General features: G+C 36.5%; 1 protein-coding gene across 6 annotated transcripts in view; it reads right to left on the bottom strand.

The window, feature by feature from the left end:
* RNGTT (RNA guanylyltransferase and 5'-phosphatase) overlaps positions 1-23,541 on the bottom strand; it is a 355,704-nt gene that overhangs the window by 238,457 nt on the left and 93,706 nt on the right. For all 6 annotated transcript variants that reach the window (XM_012523691.4, XM_058307139.1, XM_071218594.1 and 3 more), the window contains one exon: positions 20,609-20,744. In XM_012523691.4, the coding sequence (XP_012379145.3) occupies positions 20,609-20,744 (136 nt within the window). The remainder of the gene's footprint in view (positions 1-20,608; positions 20,745-23,541) is intronic.

Consider the following 23,541-nt stretch of genomic DNA (forward strand, 5'->3'; position numbering starts at 1 on the left):
GATGAAACTGGATACCAATAATAGATAGGAAAGAGGTAAATTCATCAATGTGTAGAGGCTAAACAACATACTCCTAAAAAAATCAATGGGTCAAAGAAGAAATCACAGGTGAAATCATAAACATATTGCGATAAATGAACAACAATGACAACGTATCAAAACGTACATGACACCAACTAAGCCAGTCTTGAGAAGGAAACATATAGCCCTAAAAGCCTGTATTTAAAAAGAAAAAAAGGGCTAAACATAAAGATCTAACTGAACAACTATAGAAACCAGAAAAAGAACAGCAAACCAATCCAAAAGCAAGCTGAGGGAAAGAAAGAATAAAGATTAGAGCAGATATAAATAAAATTGAAAAGAAAAAGCAATAGAGAATACCAACACCACCAAAAGCTGGTCCATTAAAAAGATCAATATAACTGACAAACCCCAAGCTAACTAATCAAGGGAAAAAAAGATGCAAATAAATACAATCAGAAATGAAAGGAAGAAAATGATGGACCCCAGAGAAATAAAGAGCATCACAAGAGGATATTATCAGAAATTGTATGCCAACAAAATTAGATAACCTAGATGAAATGGACAATTCCTAGAAATACACAAATAACCTACACTGACTCTATAAGAAATACAAGAATGTAACAAACCAATCATATTTAAAGTGATTGATTCTGTCATCAAAAATTTCCCAAAAAAGTACAGGGCCATATGGCTTCACAAGTAAATTCTACCAATCATTTCAAAAAGAATTAACACCAATCCTGTTTAAACTTTCCAAAAAATTGAAGAAGAGGGAAAATTACCCACAAATTTTAAGAAACCAACATCACCCTAAACCAAAGCAGTACAAGACTCAACAAGAAAAGAAAATTACAGACCAATCTCTCTAATGAACATAGATACAAAAATTCACAACAAAATACTTGCAAATAGAATTGAACAGTATTTCAAAAGACTTAAAGGGGGCAGCGGACTGGTTAGGGTGTCCGCCTACCACACGGGAGGTCCGCGGTTCAAACCCCGGGCCTCCTTTACCTGTGTGGAGCTGGCCCATGCGCAGTGCTGATGTGCGCAAGGAGTGCCCTGCCACGTAGGGGTGTCCCCCATATAGGGGAGCCCCACGTCCAAGGAGTGCGCCCTGTAAGGAGAGCCGCCCAGCGCAAAGTGCAGCCTGCCCAGGAATGGCACCACACACACGGAGAACTGACACAAGATGACACAACAAAAAGAAACACAGATTCCTGTGCCTCTAACAACAGATGTGGACAAAGAAGATGCAGCAAATAGACACAGAGAACAGACAACCGGGGTGGGGGAGGAAGAGGAGAGAAATAAATAAATAAATCTTTTTTTAAAAGACTTATAGGGAAGCAGATGTGGCTCAAGCACTTGCACTTCCGTCTACCACATGGGAGGTCCCAGGTTTGGTTTCCAGTGCCTCCTAAAGAAGACGAGCAAGACAGCGAGCTGACAAACAGGCAGGCACGATGACCTTATATGGCGAGATGATATAACAAGAGATAGGAGGAAAACATAATCAGAGACACAACAAAGCAGGGAGTGAAGGAAGCTCACACGATTAGGCTCCTCCCTCCCACAGTTGGAGTTCCCGGATTCGGATCCCACTACCTCCTAAAAATAAAATAATAAAATTGAAATTTAAAATAAAATATACAAGCACACAATAAATAGACACAGCAAAGGCAAACAATGAGGGGGTGGGGAGAAATAAAGACATAAAACTTTTTTTAAAAATTTTTATACCACAATCAAGTGGGATTTATTCCTGGTATGCAAGGCTGGTTCAATATAAGAAAATCAATCAACATAATACACCATATTAACAAATTGAAGGGAAAAACAACATGATCATCTCAATTGATACAGAAAAGGTATTCAAAAAAATTCACCATCTTTTCTTGATAAGAACATTCTAACAATAGGAATAGAAGGAAAATTCCACAATATGATAAAAGGCATATATGAAAAAACCACAGCCAACATTGTACTCAATGGGGAAAAGGTGAATGCTTTCCCTCTAAGAGTGAGAACAGGGCAAAGATGCCCACTGTCCCCACTGCTATTCAACATTGTACTAGAAGTTCTAGCTAGAGCAATGAGACAAGAAAATAAAAAATTAAAGGCATCCAAACAGGAAAAGAGGAAGTAAAACTCTCAATGTTTGCTGATGACATGACCCTACACTTAGAAAATTCTGAAATGTCCACAACAAAGATACCTGAGCTAATTAATGAGTTCAGGAAAATGGCAAGATACAAGGACAACACACAAAAGTCAGCAATGTCTTTGTACACTAGTACTGAACAAGCTGAGGAGGATATCAGGGGGAAAATTCCTTTTACCATAGCAACAAAAAGACTCAAATACCTAGGAATTAATTTAACCAAAGAAGTATAGGACTCATATGAAGAAAACTACAAAACAATGTTAAAAGAAATCAGTGAAGACCTAAACAAATGGAAAGACATTCCATGTTTGTGGATTGGAAGACTAAATATCATGAAGATGTCAATCCTACCCAAAATGATTTACAGATTCAATGTAATACTAATCAATTTTCCAACAGTCTACTTTACAGAATTATAAAAGGCAATTACTAAATTCATTGGTAATTTGCCAAAAGCCTTCTAAAAAAGAAAGAGACCTGGGAGGAATTCCACCGCCTGACCTTGAAACATATTACAAAGCCACAGTGGTCAAAACAGCATGGTATTGGCATAAAGAAAGACACTATGATCAGTGGAAAAGAATTGAGAGCCCAGAAATAAACTCTCACTTCTATGGTCAAGTAGTTTTTGACAAACCTATCAAGTCCATGTTAACAGGACAAAACTGTCTCTTCAACAAATGGTGCTAGAAGAACTGGATATCTATAACCAAAAGAATGAAAGAGGTTATCTCACTGCTTATACAAGAATCAACTCCATATGGATCAAGACCTAAATAGAAAAGCCAGGACCATAAAACTATTAGAAGAAAATGTAGGGAGACATCTTTTTCTTTTAAAAGATTTATTTATTTATTTCTCCCCTCCCCCACTCCAAACTCAGGGACTCCCAGGTGGGAGGGAGGCATCCAATCGCTTGAGCCACCTCCACTTTCTGCTTGCTGTGTCTCTAATTGTTTTCTATGTTGTGTCCCTGTTGGGTCATCTTGCCAAAGCAGCCCATACTATCAGCTCGCCTGCCTTGCTCATCCTCCTTATGAAGCACTGGGAAACAAACCTGGGACCTCCCATATAGGTGGGTGCCCAACTGTTTGAGCCACATCCACTTCACTGTAGGGAAACCTCTTAAAGACCATGTGGTAGGTGGTGGTTTCTTGAAACTTACACCCAAAGCACACGCAACAACAACAAAATACACAAATGGGACTTCTCAAAATTAAACACTTTCACACCTCCCAGGACTTTGGCAAAACGGTGAAAAGGCAGCTGACTCAATGGAAGAAAATATTTGGAAACCACATGTCCAGTAAGGGTTTAACATGATATATAAAGAGATGTTATAACTCAACAATGAAAGGCAAATGACCCAACTAAAAAATGAGCAAAAGACTTGAATAAACAGTTGTCCAAAGAAGAAATACAAATGGCAAAAAAATTTATTGAAAAATGTTAACATCACTCATGATTAGGGAAATGCAAATCAAAACTACAATGAGATATCATTTCACATCTATCGGAATGGCCACATTAAAAAGACAGAGATCTACAAGTTTGGAGAGGATGTGGAGAGATGGGAACACTTATTCACTGTTGGTGGGAATTAGAATGGTACAGCCACTGTGAAGACAGTTCCTAAAAAAACTGCATATAGATCTGCCATGTGACTCTGCAATAACACTACTGGATATATACCCAGAAGAACTTAGAGCAAGAGACATCTGCACACCAACATTCATTCAGCATTATTCACGATTGTCTGAAGTTTAAAACAACCCAGGTGCCCATAAAACAATGAATGGATAAACAAACTGTGGTTATTAGGCAGCTGTAAGAAGTTTCAGAGGAAACTGAAAATCAGAGAAGTTGGTGATTTGCCCAAAATAACACAGCTAGTGAGCGCTACAGACAGATTAGAAGAAAAGTTTCTTAACTCTGAGTCTAATCACCCCCTTTTTTAATCTCTCACTACTATTCCTCATACTTTTGTCCCCTTTGCATCTCAGAATTTGACTGTTTTTATTACTATACAGAATATTTTCTCTCTAAAGATACAAATGAGAAAGCACATTTTAAAATCTTAAATTTTATTAACAATTCAATAGTATTTTAAAACATCCCCAGACCACCAAGTATTTATAAGCTAAAATGGATTTGTTCACAATTTGAGAGCCAAGAGGCATAGAGTAGTTAAATGACTTTCCAAAGTCAGAAAGCATGGGAAGCAGACTTGGCCCAGAGGATAGGGTGTCAGTCTACCACGTGGGAGGACCGCAGTTCAAACCCCGGGCCTCTTTGACCCCTGTGGAGCTGGCCCATGTACAGCGCTGATGCGCGCAAGGAGTGCCCTGCCACACAGGGGTGCCCCCCGTGTGGGGGAGCCCCACGCGTAAGGAGAGCCACCCAGTGTGAAAGAAGTTCAGCCTGCCCAAGAATGGCGCTGCACACACGGAGAGTTGACACAGCAAGATGACACAACAAAAAGAAACAGATTCCCGTGCCGCTGACAACAAAAGAAGCAGACAAAAAGAACACACAGCAAATGGACACAGAGAACAGACAACTGGGGTGGGGGGGAAGGGAAAAAAATAAATAAAATAAATCTTTAAAAAAAAAAGTCAGAGAGCACCCTACTAAATAGAATAATTGAGAGGAAAAACAAGGACTATTTCAAACTGGATGCAGTTAGATGGACAATATTTACACTAACACCTATTATAATATATTATTGTGAAGGTAACAAATTCAAAGTGATAGTCATTGATATGAGTTTAAAAGTTAAAAGGGGGGGGAGACAACACCTGAGTCATTAAAAATGCTTGGAATAGTATGTATAAAGCTCAATGTAATGTAATGACATACTTAGTGAAGAATATGGCATGTCAGATCCCAAAGCAAGAATGAAAAGTAGTAGAGAAATATAATTTACTCCATTTTTTATTTCCTATAGGTGCTAAAATGCAAATGCATAAAATGTGAAGATAAATCTATGGTTTTGGACAATGTACAAAGATAAAAGGTAGGGGACACAGGGGAATTGGAACAGCGCATGTATAAACAATATACTGAAGTTAAGATGGTATGACAAAACAAGTGTGATTGTTATAAACTTAAAATGTTAAATTTCAACCCCATGGTGACCACAGGGTAAATATATGTAAATAATACCCACATATAAATGAGTAGGGACTCATTATGGTATGATACAAAGTATCATGTAAATAGATTAAACTCTCCAGTCAAAAGGCAGAGATTGGCAGAATAGATTAAAAGCATGATCCAACTATATGCTATTATAAGATACTCATTTTAAATTCAAAGACATAATCAGATTGAAAGTGAAATGATAGAAAAATATATACCGTGCAAACAGTAACCCAAAGAAAGTTAGGGTAGTTATATTAATATCAGATAAAATAGACAAAGTCAAAAACTATTACAAGGGACAAAGACATTATCAATTTATACTGATAAAGAGGTCAATTCAACAAGAAGATGAAATTTTAAAACTATTAAAAAAATTTTTAATAGAAAATTAAAAAAAAGACAAGACATAACACTTAAATATATATATGCACCTAACATCAGAGTCCCAAAGTATACAAAGCAAATACTGACAAATTTGAAGGGAGAAATTGATAGCTCTACATTAATAAGAGGGGACTATAATATGTGACTTTTGATAATGAATAGAACACATATACTTAAGATCAATAAGGAAATACCAGATTTGAGAGATACTCTAAACCAAGTAGACCTAAGAGAAATATATAGAACACTTAACCCAACAACAAAACACGCAATCTTCTCAAATGCCTTTGGATCATTTTCCAGGACACACCATACCTTAGGTTGCAAAACAAGACAGAAGATAATTTCTATTTAGTTTCAACTGACTGTCCTCATTATGGATTGTCGTTCCCTGCTTCCGTGCATGCCTGGTAATTTTTGATTAGGTACCAGACATTCTGAATTTTATATTGTTGGGTGCTGTATATGTTTCTATTTCTATAAATATTCTTGAGCTTTCTTCTGGTATGCAGTTAATTTATTTGGAAATAGTCTAATCTCTTTGGATCTTGCTATTAAACTGTTAGGTAAAACCAGGGCAACATTTAATCCAAGGCTAATTATTCCTTGCTAGTGAGGTAAAACCAGTCTGGCTGATAGGAAAAGGAATTATTTTCAGCCCTTTGTGTGCTTTAAAGATTGTTCCCTCTAACAGTATTCTCTAGCCTCAGTTAGTTTCCTCACCCACATGCACTGATTATTACTTGGAAGAAAACCTTTTGCAGATCTTCAGAGTTCTCTTTCTGAACAGTTCTCCTTCTTTCCAATATTCTGCCCTGTGAACTCTAGTTGCCTTGGAGTCTCTAGGCAATCAATTTCATCTTCTCAACTCAGAGAGACTAACAGGTTCTTCCTGGAATCTTCCTCCCTGTGCCACAGCCTGGAAACTTTCTCTATGCAGTAAGTTGGTACAATCATAGGGTTCACTTCATTTTCCTTTACTGTCTCTCAGGAATCCTTCATTGCCAAATGTCCAATATTTTGACCAGTGTTGTTTCAAATATTTTGTCCATTTTGTTATTGTTACTTTAGACGAGAAACTCAGTATAGTCCCTGTTATACCATAGTGTCCATAAACAGAAGTTGTATGACTTTTTAAAATGACAATGTTGAACATTAACAATACTGTCATATACTCTGGCACATCCTAATCTATTCAGTGAATATTAATTGAAACCAGCCATGTGCTAGAACACAATCTAAAAATATGTATAGTGAAAATATTTAAAATATTTGGGAATTTGCTCATAGAAATACCAGAAAGTCTAATACAGATATATCACAGATCAATCACTTAGAGATTTTGTTAAAATGCAGATTCTAACTCTGTAGTTAGGAAGTATTATTATTTTTAATAGCAAAAAATTATGAATTATGAATAACTCCAATATCCAACAGTAGAGGAAGAACAGGGTAAAGTACTTACACCGTTGCTAAGTCAGAGTGGTGCATGGCCCAACAGAGATGGTAATCACCTGGGCGCTTGTCTAAAAAGCAGAATATCAGACCCACCTCAGGTATAAAAAGTCAGAATCTATATTTTAACAAGATCCCCAAGTGATTCAGGTGTGCATTAAAGTTTGAGAGAGATATTGTCCCGCATGATATTTATAATAAATTTCCAATGAGAGGGAGAAATGCTCTTGATTTAAAATTAAATGAAAAAATAAAGAATTACCATATATTAACCATCAGCTGTGTTCATATCAATTATAAATGTAAATAAATACAGGCACAACAATGACTAAGAAGAATTACAGAAAAAGGTAATCTCTTGTTTATAATCGAAATTTTTTCTATTTTATAATTTTACAGACTTTCTAAAATTTCAACAATAAGCATATATATTCCTTTTTTAAAACTAGCAGTGGAAGAGACATGCAACTCTTCCAAGATTCTTCCTATTAGCTTTACTGATTAACTCCTATCTCCTTCTCTTACTTCGCTGATTAAAATTTATTGATTTACTTCCAGTGAATTAAAACCATATTTTTTTAAACTATTTTCCACTTTTTGTGGATCAAGGAACATAATTTAGCAGAGCAAAAGAAATGCTTCAATACTCACATCTGACAGCCAGACAATTAGGTGGTTTGAGTTATTCTTGGATTTGGAATTTTACAAAAACAATTTGCAAATGAAAATGCAGAAGAAACAGGAAACTACAGAGGACTGTTTTAATTAACTAACTAAAAAAAAACAGATATGGCAACTATAATTCTGGCCCAACTAAATTGACATCGTGAATCATATTGCTATTTTAAAAGCTCACAGAAGTCTATACTTTGTTATCCAAGTTCTGGATGAAAATAAATAGTATTGCTAAGTTAAATCTGCAGATTATGTAAACACCTAATTTTTCTGTATTATTTCCTACCTGAAATGCCCTCATGCCAAATCCAACAAATCTCTTTCTGTATAATTATTTCCATATCTAATGCCAACTCCTCCATACAATGTCTTCAGTTCATAACTAAATTTGATTTATTTCTCCTCTGAGCCATCATAGGACTTCTTCTGACTATTGTTTTATTTAAAGATCTCCTCCACCACCCTTACCCCTACACAATTAAAATGTCTCAAAGGTGAGGCCTTCTCCTCAGCCCTCTAAGCAATACCTGTACTCCTGAAACAGCAACTTGGATACAATGGCCACTCAACAAATACTAGATCAATTATAAACTATACTGAATCTTGTCAAATGTTGTTACTTAAAAAATTTATTTTATCAATTACGATGCCAAAAAAAGTACAACCTAAATAAAATAAAGGTAACAAAAACTAGACTGTTTCTGCATTCCCAATGAACCAACACTACCACAATGCTATTCAAACTGTAATGCACAGCTCCACATGTGACATTCACACCAACTACGATGAGAATGACATACTCTGGACATATGCAGTAAACAATCCTCCCAATTCTATGTAATAGCCATGCTAACTACAAAGGTTTTACACACACACACATGCACACATACATGTGTGCATATATATGTTTTTTAGTAATATATATATAGTATATATTGCTGTACTGTATGTCCACAGAGTACACAGTACAGATAACTCTTTGTTTTATGACACTATAGCTACTCCCTGCCCAGTCTCTCTTTGCCACTGAGCCTCCATCCAAATATACCACATTCTTTCCCTTCTTTCTAATCTTTAGTACCTGGCTCATAGTCATCTTCTCTAGCTAGATTCCTGACATCACTCATCATTTCCAGTGCTCTTCTTCACACTACTTCAGCCACTCACTCTCTCTGGGTCACATCCTAAACCTTCTCATCATCCAAAATTAAACCTCAGAAGTGACCACCTCAAATATACCATTTTCCAATCACAGTCTTCCATCTTCTGATTTGCACATTCTAATGCTTAGCTGGTAAGAAAATAAAGCATATGGGATTGGAGAAACAAGCATTCAGATGACTTGGAAAGTAGTTTTTCCTCTGCTAAATAAATAAATGCACATTATATGCAAATAATTCTCAGGGGAATTCTATCAAGTGTATGGAAACATTCACCCAAACCGCTCCCTATCATCCCAATATCCAACAAAATAAACCAGAAATAAAGAGCAAATTCACCTAGATTAGGAGAAGAACCATTCTCTTCAAATTCTAGAGAATATTAGCCAAATATAACCTCATCTGGCTCATATGAAAGGTTCACATTGAAGAAAGTGAAGAAATTTTAAAGAACCATTGATAGCCCTATGGTATGGAGCCTTAAGTTGTGGGAAGCTTAAGACATAGAGTCTTTTTTCTTCCAGAGAAACACAATTTTAGGCAGGCAGATAAACCACATAGCCAAACATACAACCAAGAAGAATAAAGGTCTGAAGACAAGCCTATCTGAGATCACTCTGCAGAGAAAAATAAGAGCTTATTGTGCTGATCACCACATAAGATCTAATACACTACTCCATCTAACTTGTTAATTATATAGCCTGTTCACCCAAAAGCTAGAGAGTAAATTCTAAGTGGAAAACCTCAGAATAGCCATGAGATTGGGTGTACCCGCAATACCAGACTTTAAATTGTATGCTAAAACCATATTACTTAAATTAATCTAAAACTACCACTGGAAGATCAAAATGTTAATGGAAAAAGGAGAATCAAGAAAGAAATGATACATAAGGAAATCTACTATATGATTAAAATACTGCAAACTGTAAATTGTCAACACAAAACTGTATTGTATGCAGACTTGTGACTGTTAGCCTTGTCATCCTGGAAGAATAAAGTTTACTTATTATAAGAAAAAAAAAATATTTCCCATCAAAAGGAAAAATGGACTAGCTGAATGGTCTTGACACATCACTATCTTACCATTTCATCAAAATGTACTTCAGATGGATCATATATTTAAATATACGACTTAAAGAAATACACATGAATATTATATTTTTGAGGTGAAAATAGCACCATCTTAAAAACACCACAAAAGTCAAAAAAGAAAATCAAAGGCATTTATAATTTTACCTACTTAAAACTTAAACTTTGTGCCATACAGAAAACATCAGAAAAAGTGAAAATGTATTTTTTCAAACTAAGGGACATAGAATAATACAACAGATAAAAAGTTCTCATAAATCAATAAGAAAAAGATAAATACGAAACAGAAAAATGTAGAAAGAATTTGAACAGACAACCATAAAAAATACAATTAACTCAAAAAGAAGTGGAAAAAAATTTAAGCCTCATTAACAATTCACACAAATACAAATGAAATGTGGTAAACATTTACTTTACTAAATGCCAAACTCTTATCATTAGCTCTTTACAAACTATCCAACTCAATCTTCAGAATAGCACCAAGAACTAAATACTATTATTATTAATAGTCACACATCACCACAAATGAGGAAACTGTAAAAGGTCCCTTAGGAAATAAGTGATGAAGCCAATGAAACACCCATGCAGTTTGATCCCAGAGTTAGAGCTCTTAACCATTATGTTATACTGTCCTTTAAAAATTAAAAGTCATTCTTTCTCTCATTAACTTTTTTAAAATCCTCGACAAAATACAGTGTTTAAGATAGTATGCAGGGAAGCGGATTTGGCTCAACTGATAGAGCGTCCACCTACCATACAGGAGGTCCAAGGTTCAAACCCCCCCTCCTGACCCGTGTGGTGAGCTGGCCCATGTGCAGTGCTGATGTGCACAAGGAGTGCTGTGCCACACAGGGGTATCCCCCACGTAGGGGAGCCCCACATGCAAGGAGTGCACCCCTCAAGGAGAGCGGCCCTGCACAAAAAAAGTGGACTGCCCAGGAACGGTGCCACACACACAGAGAGCTGACACAGCAAGATGATGCAACAAAAAAGAGACACAGATTCTCAGGGCCGCTAACAAAAATGCAAGCAGACCAAGAAGAACACACAGTGGATGGACACAGAGCAGAAAACGGGGGGAGAATAAGGGAGAGAGGGGAGAGAAATAAATAAAAATAAAATAAAATTTTTAAAAAGTTAGTATGTATATCCTCTACATGTGTTAATAGAATTGTACATTTGTTCAATACTTTCTGGAAACAAGGGTGGCAATTATACAAGTCAATATTTCAAACTGATATGCTCTTGAACCCAGCATGGTGAACACATTATCTTTGCCTGCTACCATCTCTTCCTTGGGAGGAGAACTACGACTCTTGCACTCCAAATGGCAGTGCTACCAATAAGTTACCGGCCCCCTCTACCACTTCCCCATGGGTATATCACTTAAATAAGGTCCCTTGGAGTCTTCCCAGGGACCAATATATAGATGTTCAGAGAAAAAACTCTCTTTCTTCTTGAGCTGTACTACAGCTTGCCTCCCATGTGGGAAAAGCCTTCATACACAATGAAACCAAGCAGACAAGTATGTGAAGACATGGAGAGAGACACAGAGCCTCGCCAGTATCATTTGAGCCCCTAGATGCAATTATGCCTGATATAGGCAAAGCCTAGTCTTAATTATTTGAGCCAATGTAGCTCTTTTTTTATTCAATTACTTCAAGATTTCAGTTACTTGCCATCAAAATACTCTCAATACACATTACAATCCTACCTCCAAGAATCCTTTCAAGTATATAACTGCACAACTGTGAAAGGAAAAATGTATAAGGATGTACATTCAAGTATATCTTTCAACAGAAAAACTAAAAGAATCAAAAGGTCCACCATAAGATGACAGGTTAAATAAGATACAGAACTGTTTCTCAAACGAACCTGAATAGAATCACTTGGATACTTGTTAAAAGTATATATACATAGAGAGGAGGGGCAAGATGGCAGCAGAATAAGGAGCTCCATGAGTCAGTTCATCCTAGAGAGCAGTTAGTAATCACCCAGCACTATCTAAAGCATATGTTTGGGGAGTCCAGGAGACCAGAAGGGCATCCTGCAACATCCTAGAAAGAATGTAAGGAGGACACTGTCCATTTGCAGTGAACATTCATGAGTGGAGCACTCAATGCCACAGAGGCTGTGGCCCATTCTCCACTGATGGCTCAAGCTGCCTCAGAAGCTATTCCATGGCTGGAGTTGGAAGCTCCATTTCCCAAAAACAGGAGAAGAACAGACAGTCAAGCACAACTTCAGCTACTGATTAGTAAATTCAGCAGGCTAAAGTATAATCCTAAGAACAATTAAAACTTTGAACCTATCCAAGCCAGAAAGAGGGTAGAAGCCACCATTTTAACTCCACCTGGGATAAGAGGGGAAGCAGGGCTAACGGTGATATTAGGGACCAGATTCTTTGCACCCAGATAGGATTGCAGCCCTAGCCTAGGCCCCAGCCCCAACTCAGGCAGGAAGGAAGATGCAGGGACCTCTGCCAGCCTCCCCGGGCAACTGCAGGCCCTTTCAACTGATACAAACTGGATAATCAGACACCTGGGACTCCATCCCCTCCCCGCAATAGGAGGTGGGGGGGAGGTGGCTGTGTTTCCTCAGCCTCTCGGGGCAACTGCAAATGCTTTCAGCCCTCAGACTGGTTTGTTGAGCATCGCGGATTCCATTCCAGCCCCTCCCTGCATAGGATAGGACGGGGCTGGTGTTCCTTCAGCCTCTCTGGGCACTTTCACCCTGATGGACTGGATACTAGGACACCTGTAGCTCCATCCCTGGCCCCCAAAAGGAAAGGAGGGAAGCTGTGTTTCCTCAGCCTCTCTGGGCAACTGCAGGTGCTTCTGGCTGGCATGGACTAATTTATTGGGCACCTGGGTTCCATCCTCACCCTATAAAGGAGAAAAAGAACAGTAGTCCCTCAACCTCTCAGGAAAACTGCAGGCACTTTCAGCCCAAATGGATTAAACTGTTGGGTATTCCAAGAGGGCCCATCCCCACCCCTGGCAGAGGAGGAGGGGGGCCAGAGTTATATTAGTCTATCTGGTCAACTGTGGTTGGTTTTGAACTGCAAGGCTTAGCTTGCTGCCCACACCTGCAGCTCCATCCCCACCCAAGCAGGGATGGAAGGGGCATGAAGTTCATCACTTTCTCCAGCCAACTACAGTCTTGGTCTGCACAGCTTGGATTACTATACATAGCAAGAGGGTACAAAAACATACATGCCGTGGATGTCACAGAAGGAGAAGAGAAGGGAAAAGGGACAGAAGGAATAACTGAAGAAATAATGGTAGAAAATTTCCCAACCCTTCTGAAGGACGTAGATGTCCAAGAAAAACAAGAAGCACAATGTACTCTTATCTGAATAAATATGAATCACCAACTAAAGATACAAACTAATTAGAATGCCAAATGTCAAAGACAAAAAGAGAATTCTGAGAGCAACAAAAGAAAAGCGATGTATAACATACAAAGGATACCCAATAAGATTAAGAGCCAATTTCTCATCAGAAACCATGGAGGCACGCGCAAGGAGTGCACCCATAAGGAGAGCCGCCCAGCGCGAAGGAGGGAGCAGCCTGCCGAGGAATGGCGCCGCCCACACTTCCCGTGCCGCTGACAACAGAAGCGGACAAAGAAACAAGACAACAAGACGCAGCAAAAAGACACAGAAAACAGACAACCGGGGGAGGGGAGGGGAATTAAATAAATAAAAATAAATCTTTAAAAAAAAAAAAAAAAGAAAAAAAGAAACCATGGAAGCAAGAAGGCAGTGGTATGATATTTAAGATACTGAAAGTGAAAAACTGCCAGCCAAAAATCTTATATCCGGCAAGACTGTCTTTCAAAAATGAGACCAAGTTTAGAATATTCACAGATAAACAGAAACAGAAGGATTTTGTAACCAAGCAACTAGCTTTGCAGGAAATACTAAAGGAAGTGATACAACCAGTAAAGAAGACAAGACTGAAAGACTTGGAAGAAAGTCTAGAAAGGAAGATTATGTCAGTGGGCAGTGAAAATAAAATATGACACATAAAACCCAAACGTCAAAATGGATGAAATAAGAACTGTCTTATTTCAACTGTAATAAATTGAACATTAATGGATTAAACTCCCCAATCAAAAGACATAAACTAGAGGAATGGATAAGAAAATATGAGCCATCCACATGCTGTATACAAGAGACTCATCTTAGATCCAAATATAGCAACAGATTGAAAGTGAAAGGCAGGAAAAAGATATTCCACGCATGCAGTAACAAAAAAAAAAAAAACGGAGTAGCTATACTTATATCAGATGGAATTGAATTTAAAAGAAAAATTGTTATTAAAGACAAGGAAGGACATTACTTATTAATAAATGAGGCAATTCATCAGGAATAAATAATAATTATGAATGTACATGCACCCAAGCAGGATGCCCCAAATTAAATAGGCAAACACTGGCAAAACTGAAGGGAGAAAGAGATATCTCTACAAAAATAGTTGGAGACTTCAATATACCATTCTCAGCACTCGACAGAACACCTGGGCAGAGGATCAATAAAGAAACAGAGAGACTGAATAATATGATAAATGGATTAAACCTAACTGACATACACAGAACACTGTACCCCAAAATAGCAGGATATACATTCTTCTCATGGATCTTTCTCCAGGATAGAACATATCCTTCCCAATAAATTCAACAAGATCTAAATTATACAAAGCACATTCCCTGATCATAATAGAATAAAGCTGGAAATCAACTACAGGTAGAAAAAGGGAAAATTCACAAATATATGAAGATTAAACAATACACTCTTAATCAGTGGGTCAAAGAAGAAATTGAGAGAGAAATCAATAAATACCTCAAGATGAATGAAAACAAGAATATGACATATTAGAACCTATGGGACACAATAAAGGCAATGCTGAGAGAGAAATTTATAGCCCTCAATGATTATATTAATAAAGAAGAACTAAAATTAATGGCCTAACTACACAGCTGAAGGAACTAGAAAAAGAACAGCAAACTATTCCCAAAGCAAGTAGAAGGAATGAAATAAAGATCAGAGAGGGAAAAAAAAACAAAAAAACAAATTGAGAACAAAAAACAATAGAGAGAATTAACAAGACCAAAAGTTGGCTCTTCCAGAAGATTAACAAAATTGACAAGCCATTAGCTAGACTGACAATGAAAAAAAGAAAGAAGATGCAATAAATAAAATAAAAATGAAAACAGGGACATTACTGACCCCACACAGATAAGAGATAAGAGGATACTATGAACAATTGTAAGCTAACAAAATAGACAATTTAGACAAAATGGAAAAATTTCTAGGAACGTACGAACAGCCTATAATGACCCTAGCAGAAATAGAAAACCTCAACAAACCAATTGCAATTAGAGATAGAAGCAGTCATCAAACAACTTCCCAAAATGAAAATCCCAGGACCAGATGATTTCAAAGGTAGAGTTCTACTAAGAATTCAACAAAATTTAATACCAATCTTACTCAAACTCTTCCAAAAAATTGAACAAGAAGGAACACTACCAAAGTCATTCTATGAAGCCAATATCACTCTAATTCCATAACCAAATAAAGACAATACAAAAAAAGAACATTACAGACCCATTCCCCCAATGAATACGGCTGTAAAAATCCTCAACAAAATACTTGTTAATCGAATTCAACAACATATTTTTTTAAAGATTTATTTTATTATTATTTATTTCTTCCCCGCCCCCCCTCCCCCCACTGTCTGCTCTCTGCGTCCATTCGATGTGTGTTCTTCTGTGAATGCTTCTATCATTATCAGCGGCACTCGGAAGCTGTGTTTCTTTTTGTTGCATCATCTTGTTGTGTCAGCTCTCCGTGTATGCAGCACCATTTTTGGGCGGGCTGCACTTTCTTTCATGCTGGGCAGCTCTCCTTATGGGGCGCACTCCTTGCACCTGGGGATCCTCTAAGCGGGGGACACCTCTGTGTGGCATGGCCCTCCTTGTGCGCATCAGCACTATGCATGGGCCAGCTCTACACGGGTCAAGGGGACCCAGGGTTTGAACCGCGGACCTACAATGTGGTAGGCAGATGCCCTATCCATTGGGCAAAGTCTGCTTCCTCAACAACATATTAAAAGATTTATTAATCATGATCGAGAGGGTTTTATAGTAGGCATGAAAGGATGGTTCAACACAAGAAAATCAATCAGCATAATATACCACATCAATAAATCAAGGAAGAAAAACCACATGATTCTATCAATTGATGCAGAAAAGGCCTTTGATAAAATACAGCATCCTTTCTTGATAAAAACAATACAAAAGATAGGAATTGAAGGAAAAATTCTCAGCATGATAAAGGCCATAAGTGCAAAACACACAGCTAACATTATACTTAATTATGAAAGACTGAGATCTTTCTGTTGAGATTAGGAACAAGACAAGGATGCCCACTATAACTACTGTTGCTCAATATAGTGCTAGAGGTTCTAGCTAAAGCAATCAGGCAAGAAAAAGAAAAAAAGGCATCCAAATCAGAAAAGAAGAAGTAAAACTTTTGCTATTCACAGATGATATGATCATATACCTAAAATGTCCTGAAAAATCTACAACAAACCTGCTAGAGCTAATAAACAATTTCAGTAGAGTGTCAGGATACAAGATCAATACACAAAAATCAGTGGTGTTTCTATACACTAGCAATGGGCAATCTGAGGAGGAAATCAAGAAAAAAGTTCCATTTACAATAGCAACTAAAAGAATCAAATATTTAGAAATAACTTTAATCAAGGATGTAAAGCAATTGTATTCAGAAAACTACAATGCACTGCTAAATGAAATTTTAGAAGACCTAAATAATTGGAAGTACTTGCACGTTCATGGATCAGAAGACTTATCATTAAAATGTCAATTCTACCCAAAATGATACACAGATTACGTGCAATTGCAATAAAAATTCCATCAGCATATTTTAAAGAAATGGAAAACAAAAAAAATCATCAAATTTTTGGAAGGGTAAGGAGCCCGAAATAGCCAGGAACATCTTAAAAAAAGAACAAAGTTGGAAGAGTCTCACTTCCATACTTTAAATCATATTACCTAGCTACAGTGGTAAAAACAGCATAGTACTGGCATAAAGATAAAAGCATAAACCAATGAACCAAACTGAAGATTCAGAAACAGACCCTCACATCTATGTTTAAGTGATTTTTGACAAGCTGTCAAACTCACCCAGCTGGGCAGAACTGTCTATTCAACAAATGGTACTGAAAGAACTGAATATCCATATCCAGAAAAAGAACCCCTATCTCACATCTTTCATCTTTGGATGAAAGACCTAAATATAAAACCTAAAACCACAAAGCTGTCAGAAGAAAATATAGGGAAATATCTTCAAGACCTGGTGGTAGATACTGGATTCTTAAACCTTATACTGAAAGCATGAACAAAAGAAAACATGGATAAATGGGGCCTCCTCAAACTTTTGTCATTCAAAGTACTTCATCAAGAAGGTTAAAAGACAGCCTATTCAGTGGGAAAAAATATTTGGAAGTCACTTATCCAATAAGCATTTGATTTCCATTCTAAATAAGGAGATCACACAACCCAACAACAAAAGAGCAAGCAATCTAATTTTAAAATGGGCAAAAGACTTAAATAGACATTTCTCCAAAGAGGAAATACAAATGGCCAAAAAGCACATGAAAAGGTGTACAGTATCATTAACTATTAGGGAAATGCAAATCAAAACTACAATGAGATAACATTTCATGCTGCACAGAAGAGTCATTATTAAAAAAACAGAAATAAGTGCTAGAGAGGATGTGGAGAAATAGGAACACTCCTTCACTGTTGACGGGAATGTAAACTGGTGCAATCTCTGTGGATGACACTTTGGCAGTTCCTCAGGTAGCTATATATAGAACTGCCATAGGATCCAGCAATTCCTCTACTAAGAATATATCCAGAAGAACTGAAAACTATGACATGAACAGATATTTTCACACTGATTTTCATAGTGGCATTATTGACAATTGCCAAAATATAGAAACAACCCCAGTGTCCATCAAGTGATGAAAGGATTTTAAAAATGTGTATACATACAATGGAATACTATGCTGCTGTAAGAAGAAACAAAATCGGGCACATAATGATAACATGGATGAACCTTAAACACATTATGCTAAGTAAAACAAGTCAGACACAAAAGGGCAAATATTGCCATGGTCTCGCTAATATGAACTAAATATGAAGAATAAATGCTTCAAGTTAAAAACCAGAGTATAGGTTATCAGGAGATAAGAGGAGGGCTGAGAAGGGGTACTGATGCTCAATTGTAAATTTTAATTAACTTGACTATAAAAGTGTAGAAATGGATAGAGGTGATGGTAGCACATTTCAGTGAGTAAAACACAGATGTTTTATAAACAGGACTATGGCTGAAAAGGGTCGTCTAGGGATGTAAATGTCAATTAAAAGAAAGCTAGAGAATTATCTAGGAACTGAGTAATATAGTGAACTCAGAGGTGGATGAGAATTGTGGTTAACAGCAAAAATACAAGAATGTCCTTCTATGAACTAGAACAAATATATATCACTAATGCAAGGTGGCAATAATGTGGAGAAGCATGGGGAAAATACAGTTAATGTAACCTATAGATTATAATTAACAGCAAACTGTAATATTTTTGCATCAATGCCGAAGATGTACTATGTTCATAATAGAGGAGTATGGAAAAAATATACCAAATATACATTATAGACCATAGTTAGTGGTAAGAGTCCGATGATATTAGCTCATAATTTGTAACAAATGTTCCACAATAATGTAGTGTGTTGGTGGAAGGGTATTATATAGAAATTCCACATATGTGCATGATTGTTTCAGGTTCATAACGTCTCTAATAAAAATATTTTTTGGTATAATCACATAGCTGTGCATTTATCATTTCAATCATTATTACATTTTCATTATTTCAATAATAATAATAATAATAAACAGACAAACAAGAAAATTCATCACCTCAGCAGCAAATCAGAACCAGGCACAGGGACTCAAGTCCATAGAGAGCCAAGGTACAACACAAGCAAAACTGAGGAACACCACATACTATGTGATTATACCAAATACCACTGATTGTACACTTTGGATGAACTGAATGCTTTATTATTATGTATCAATAAAATTGATTAAAAAAAAAAAAATATATATATATATATATTTAAGTATATATACCTAGGCTTCTGAGAGATTCCAATTATTAGGTTTGGGATAGGTGGTTGAGAGGTTCAAATTTTTAATAAGCACCCCCTACAATTTTCACAATCAAGATATTTTGGAAATACCAAATCATGGTGTGTGTTTGTATGTGTGTGTGTGTGTGTGGCAATACATATTTACATTCCCCCAACCCCCAATTGCACACACACAGTGGTCTACTATACAGGCATTTCTATGAGAAAGCAGTCCAAAGCAAATTGCTAAGTGGCGGGGGAGCACACATGTAACATTTTGTTCTTCTTATGTAAAATTATTTAATTACCATGTGTGTAAATATTTGACCAGAGCAAAACTTTCAACCAGGGCACAGGTACCAAAAGGGGCTACTTAAAATCTTCCTGGACTGGAAGGGGTCCCAACTCCTCCTAAGGCTTCTGAAACAGTCTCTGATTGAGAATCTCTGGGCCTTTGCTACTAATATGAATATGTTATATCCCTCAATCATATAGGAGCAGACATAAGATTGAACACCTTGGCACAGAGAAAAGTCTGGAAAGATGTTCATCCGAGTGAAAACAGAAGGTACTCCAATAGTACGAATTCAGGTGATTTTTAGCAGCTTCTTTGTAATGTTCTGCTATTGTTTGAATGTGTTCTTTATAATAAACCAATATTTTTTAAATTGGGAAAAGGAGCTGTCTGCATAAGAGAAAATTAAAATATCTTTAATCAAACAATTTTATCATTACATAAATGCAGATTTTCTGGAATGGGAAAATAGTTTTATCAACTCAATTGTAAAAGTTACACTGTTGCCTTTCAAAGGTATAATTGATTGTCTTTAAACAAGAATTATCAGTCACATAGCTAAAGAGACAAAGAAAATGTGATCTTTGGTATCACATCATTAAAATTCAACTAACAAGTAAAATAATTCAATAAAATTAGCCTTTTTCAAAAAGAATTTTTTTCAAACACAAAAAAAAGTGACTAAGATTTGTGTTCACTTACTCTCAAACCAGATGAAAATGATCAATACAAAATGCACTAACTCCCTTTCCATATCTTTAACTTTCTCCATGAAAGAAAGCATCTCAAAATCCATACTGAGGTTTAAAGATTAAACTGGAATATTCCTCTTAAAAATGATATTAATTCAATATAAGTAATGGTAAGAAATACATGAAATTTAATAACCTAGTAAAAACTAGATCATCTCCAAGTTTCCTATTTAATAAAAATACACATTTGCAAGGGAAAGAAAACAGTAATACTAAAAAATTTTTAAAATGATAAAATATAACTTACCCCATCCAAGAGAGTGTTTGATAAATGTATACGGAGGTCTTTACGAAATGGAAATTCCAAATTTGAAACATGAAACACTGAGTTGTCTCTATCAATCATAAAAACTTCATTTGTGCCATCAATCAACATCATATAACTGTAAATGAAACATTAAGAAGGTAATATTAACAGCATAATATCAAAAATAGAATCATAAGAATTAGAATTAGACCTACAATAGACTGTGGAATAATGTTCACTAGTGCAACCCTTTCTCTATCATTTAGATTAAAACACCACAAATAGAAAACATAAAAAAAAAAAAAAGGGAAAACCGTAAAATGTAAAAATAAAAAAACAGGGTATAGGGAAATCTGCGGTTTTATGGTAACTGTGATGTTCAAGAACAAATTAAAAAATCATCTTCAGAGAAAAATGGTTCTCTAATTTTTAATGAATCTTAAACAGTCCTTCAAACTTTGCAATATACAAACACACATACAACTGCATTTTATTACTCAACAAACTATTGAAAACATGTATTACTCTCTTGACTTTGCAAAAGGAAAATAAACAGCAAAAGTAAGTGATTTGCAAATGGTAGAGCCAAGCCTCAAACTACCCAATGCTCTTACCGTTGCATCAGTTAGTAAAATAGCTTTATGAAGATATAAGATCCCTCCCTTTGAATTAACATTATGATACCCCCACATTTCACTTTTTCAGATATGATTCTCCTTCTCATTCATTACTACGAAATTAAAATATTTTTAAGAGCTCATCTGCATTTTTATTACCTCTTATATTCTTCAACTCAGTAAGTATATGGGAGAATTCATATACTTGACAATATGTCATTCTTAAAATGGTCAAGCTACCACCAGTGATCCCCCTTAAGCAGATTATGAAGAACGGATTCTTCTTTACAACATATATAAAATTAAATTCCAGGTGGGTTCAAGTTGAGACAATTATAGGGTGAGGACTGTACTACAAAATGAATAATAGCAAGACTTGGAGTGAAGAGAGACCACATCCAAGTACCAGTGTCTTCAAACAATGACAGAAAGTTGACAGCAATAAGGAAAATTAGAAGATTATTGTGTGCCTGCTTCACATGTACAAGATCCTGGATTCAATCCTGGTACCTTCTAAAAATACATAAACATTACATGACCTCCTTTAAAGAAAAAAAAAGGAAGGAAAAGATGAAGGCTAATAAAGTATATGGAGGCTGACAAATTAGAGTATAATTTGTTGACCATAAAACAAGTGTTCTAAAGAGCAAAGAAACATATTCAGGACAGGCAAGGAGAAATGGGAGATCTAAGATAAAAAGAAGAGTGTAAGAGCAGGGGGAGGACAGCAAAGAAGATCTGAGGGCTTACATATTGGGACAGGATTGTGAACCACGCTGATACTACTGTTTCAAAAATAATTCACCCTGAGCAGGTCCCTGGGGAGGTGATGAAGAGCTCAGACCCTCACTACATTTTGAAACAGCTATGGCCCTAGTAGAGGGGAATGTGCAGACTTGGGTTTCATTAGGAATAATAAAATGTTCTTCAGTCTAGACTGACTGTATATCTAAGAGACTCCTAAACCAACTGCCAGGCCAGTGGGCAAGCACACAACAGGAATACTTAATTCCCAAGGTCCATATGATTTTTAAAAAGAGCTATTCCTGCTGGATACAGAGGATTTAGGCTTGTTTGAAGAAATCAGCCTTGCACTGGACTATATTCCAGAGGGAATTTGAATAAACATGAAGATAAAATAAAAAGCAATTATGCCATGTTCTGCAAAAATGATACTGAAGGCACAATCTATCCATCATTAGACCAGCATTTTGCAATGTACAATTTTCACTAAAAAGATATTTTATGGCAAAATAAGGTAGGGAAACATTATCTTTCTCTTAGAAAGTCAAGATACTTTAAGACATGTAAATAAGTCTGTTTATCTTATTTATTATTTAACCCATTGTTTCCTATACTTAATCCCAATACCTGTTAATATTTGACAGAATTAGTATTCTATATTCACAATTTTGGAAAAGCTAATTAATGCTAACAAATTTGAAATAAGAAATGGTTTGCCTTTTCTGGTCATACGATGATGACAGAAATTATATTTCCCTATTTCACTGGCTATCCAGAAGTTCACAATTTTAAATCAAATAGAATAAATATTAAATCCCAGGACACTGGTATTATACATTAGCATAACTGTTTATTTCCTATTCCTAGTTTAACACACTTATTCAATACATATTCATCTTACCATCAGACCTTTCTTTTTACTTCAAATGGAGTATCAATTAAAAGAAAATACTGGGAAGCCAGTGTCGCTTAGTGGTTAGAGTGCCAGCCTCCCACATACGAGGTCCCAAGTTCAATCCCCGGCCCCAATACCTTAAAAAAAAAAAAAAAATGTTGTCTATGTACATAGGTATGTGAACATATTTAAAAGATGTCCAGGCGGCGGACTTGGACCAGTGGTTATGGTGTCCGTCTACCACATGGGAGGTCCGCGGTTCAAACCCTGGGGCCTCCTTGACCTGTGTGGAGCTGGCCCATGCACATACCCCGCGTAGGGGTGCCCCACACACAAGGAGTGCACGCCGTAAGGAGAGCCACCCAGCGCGGAAGAAAGTGCAGCCTGCCTAAGAATGGCGCCACCCACATGGAGAGCCAACACAACAACAAAAAGAAACACAGATTCCCGTGCTGCTGACAATAACAGAAGCAAATAGACAACGCAGCAAATAGACACAGAGAACAGACAACCGGGGTGGGGAGGAGAAATAAATAAATAATCTTTTTTTAAAAAAATAAAAGATGTCCAAGGAAGAAAAAAAGTGTAAGCAATAGAATTCACTGTAAAGGATTGCTCATGGGAAACACAGCTTGTATCTGCAGAGATACCAGAGGAATTATTTAGCAATTGCTATT

This window comes from Dasypus novemcinctus, chromosome 11 (assembly GCF_030445035.2).
Source record: "Dasypus novemcinctus isolate mDasNov1 chromosome 11, mDasNov1.1.hap2, whole genome shotgun sequence".
Lineage (NCBI taxonomy): Eukaryota > Metazoa > Chordata > Mammalia > Cingulata > Dasypodidae > Dasypus > Dasypus novemcinctus.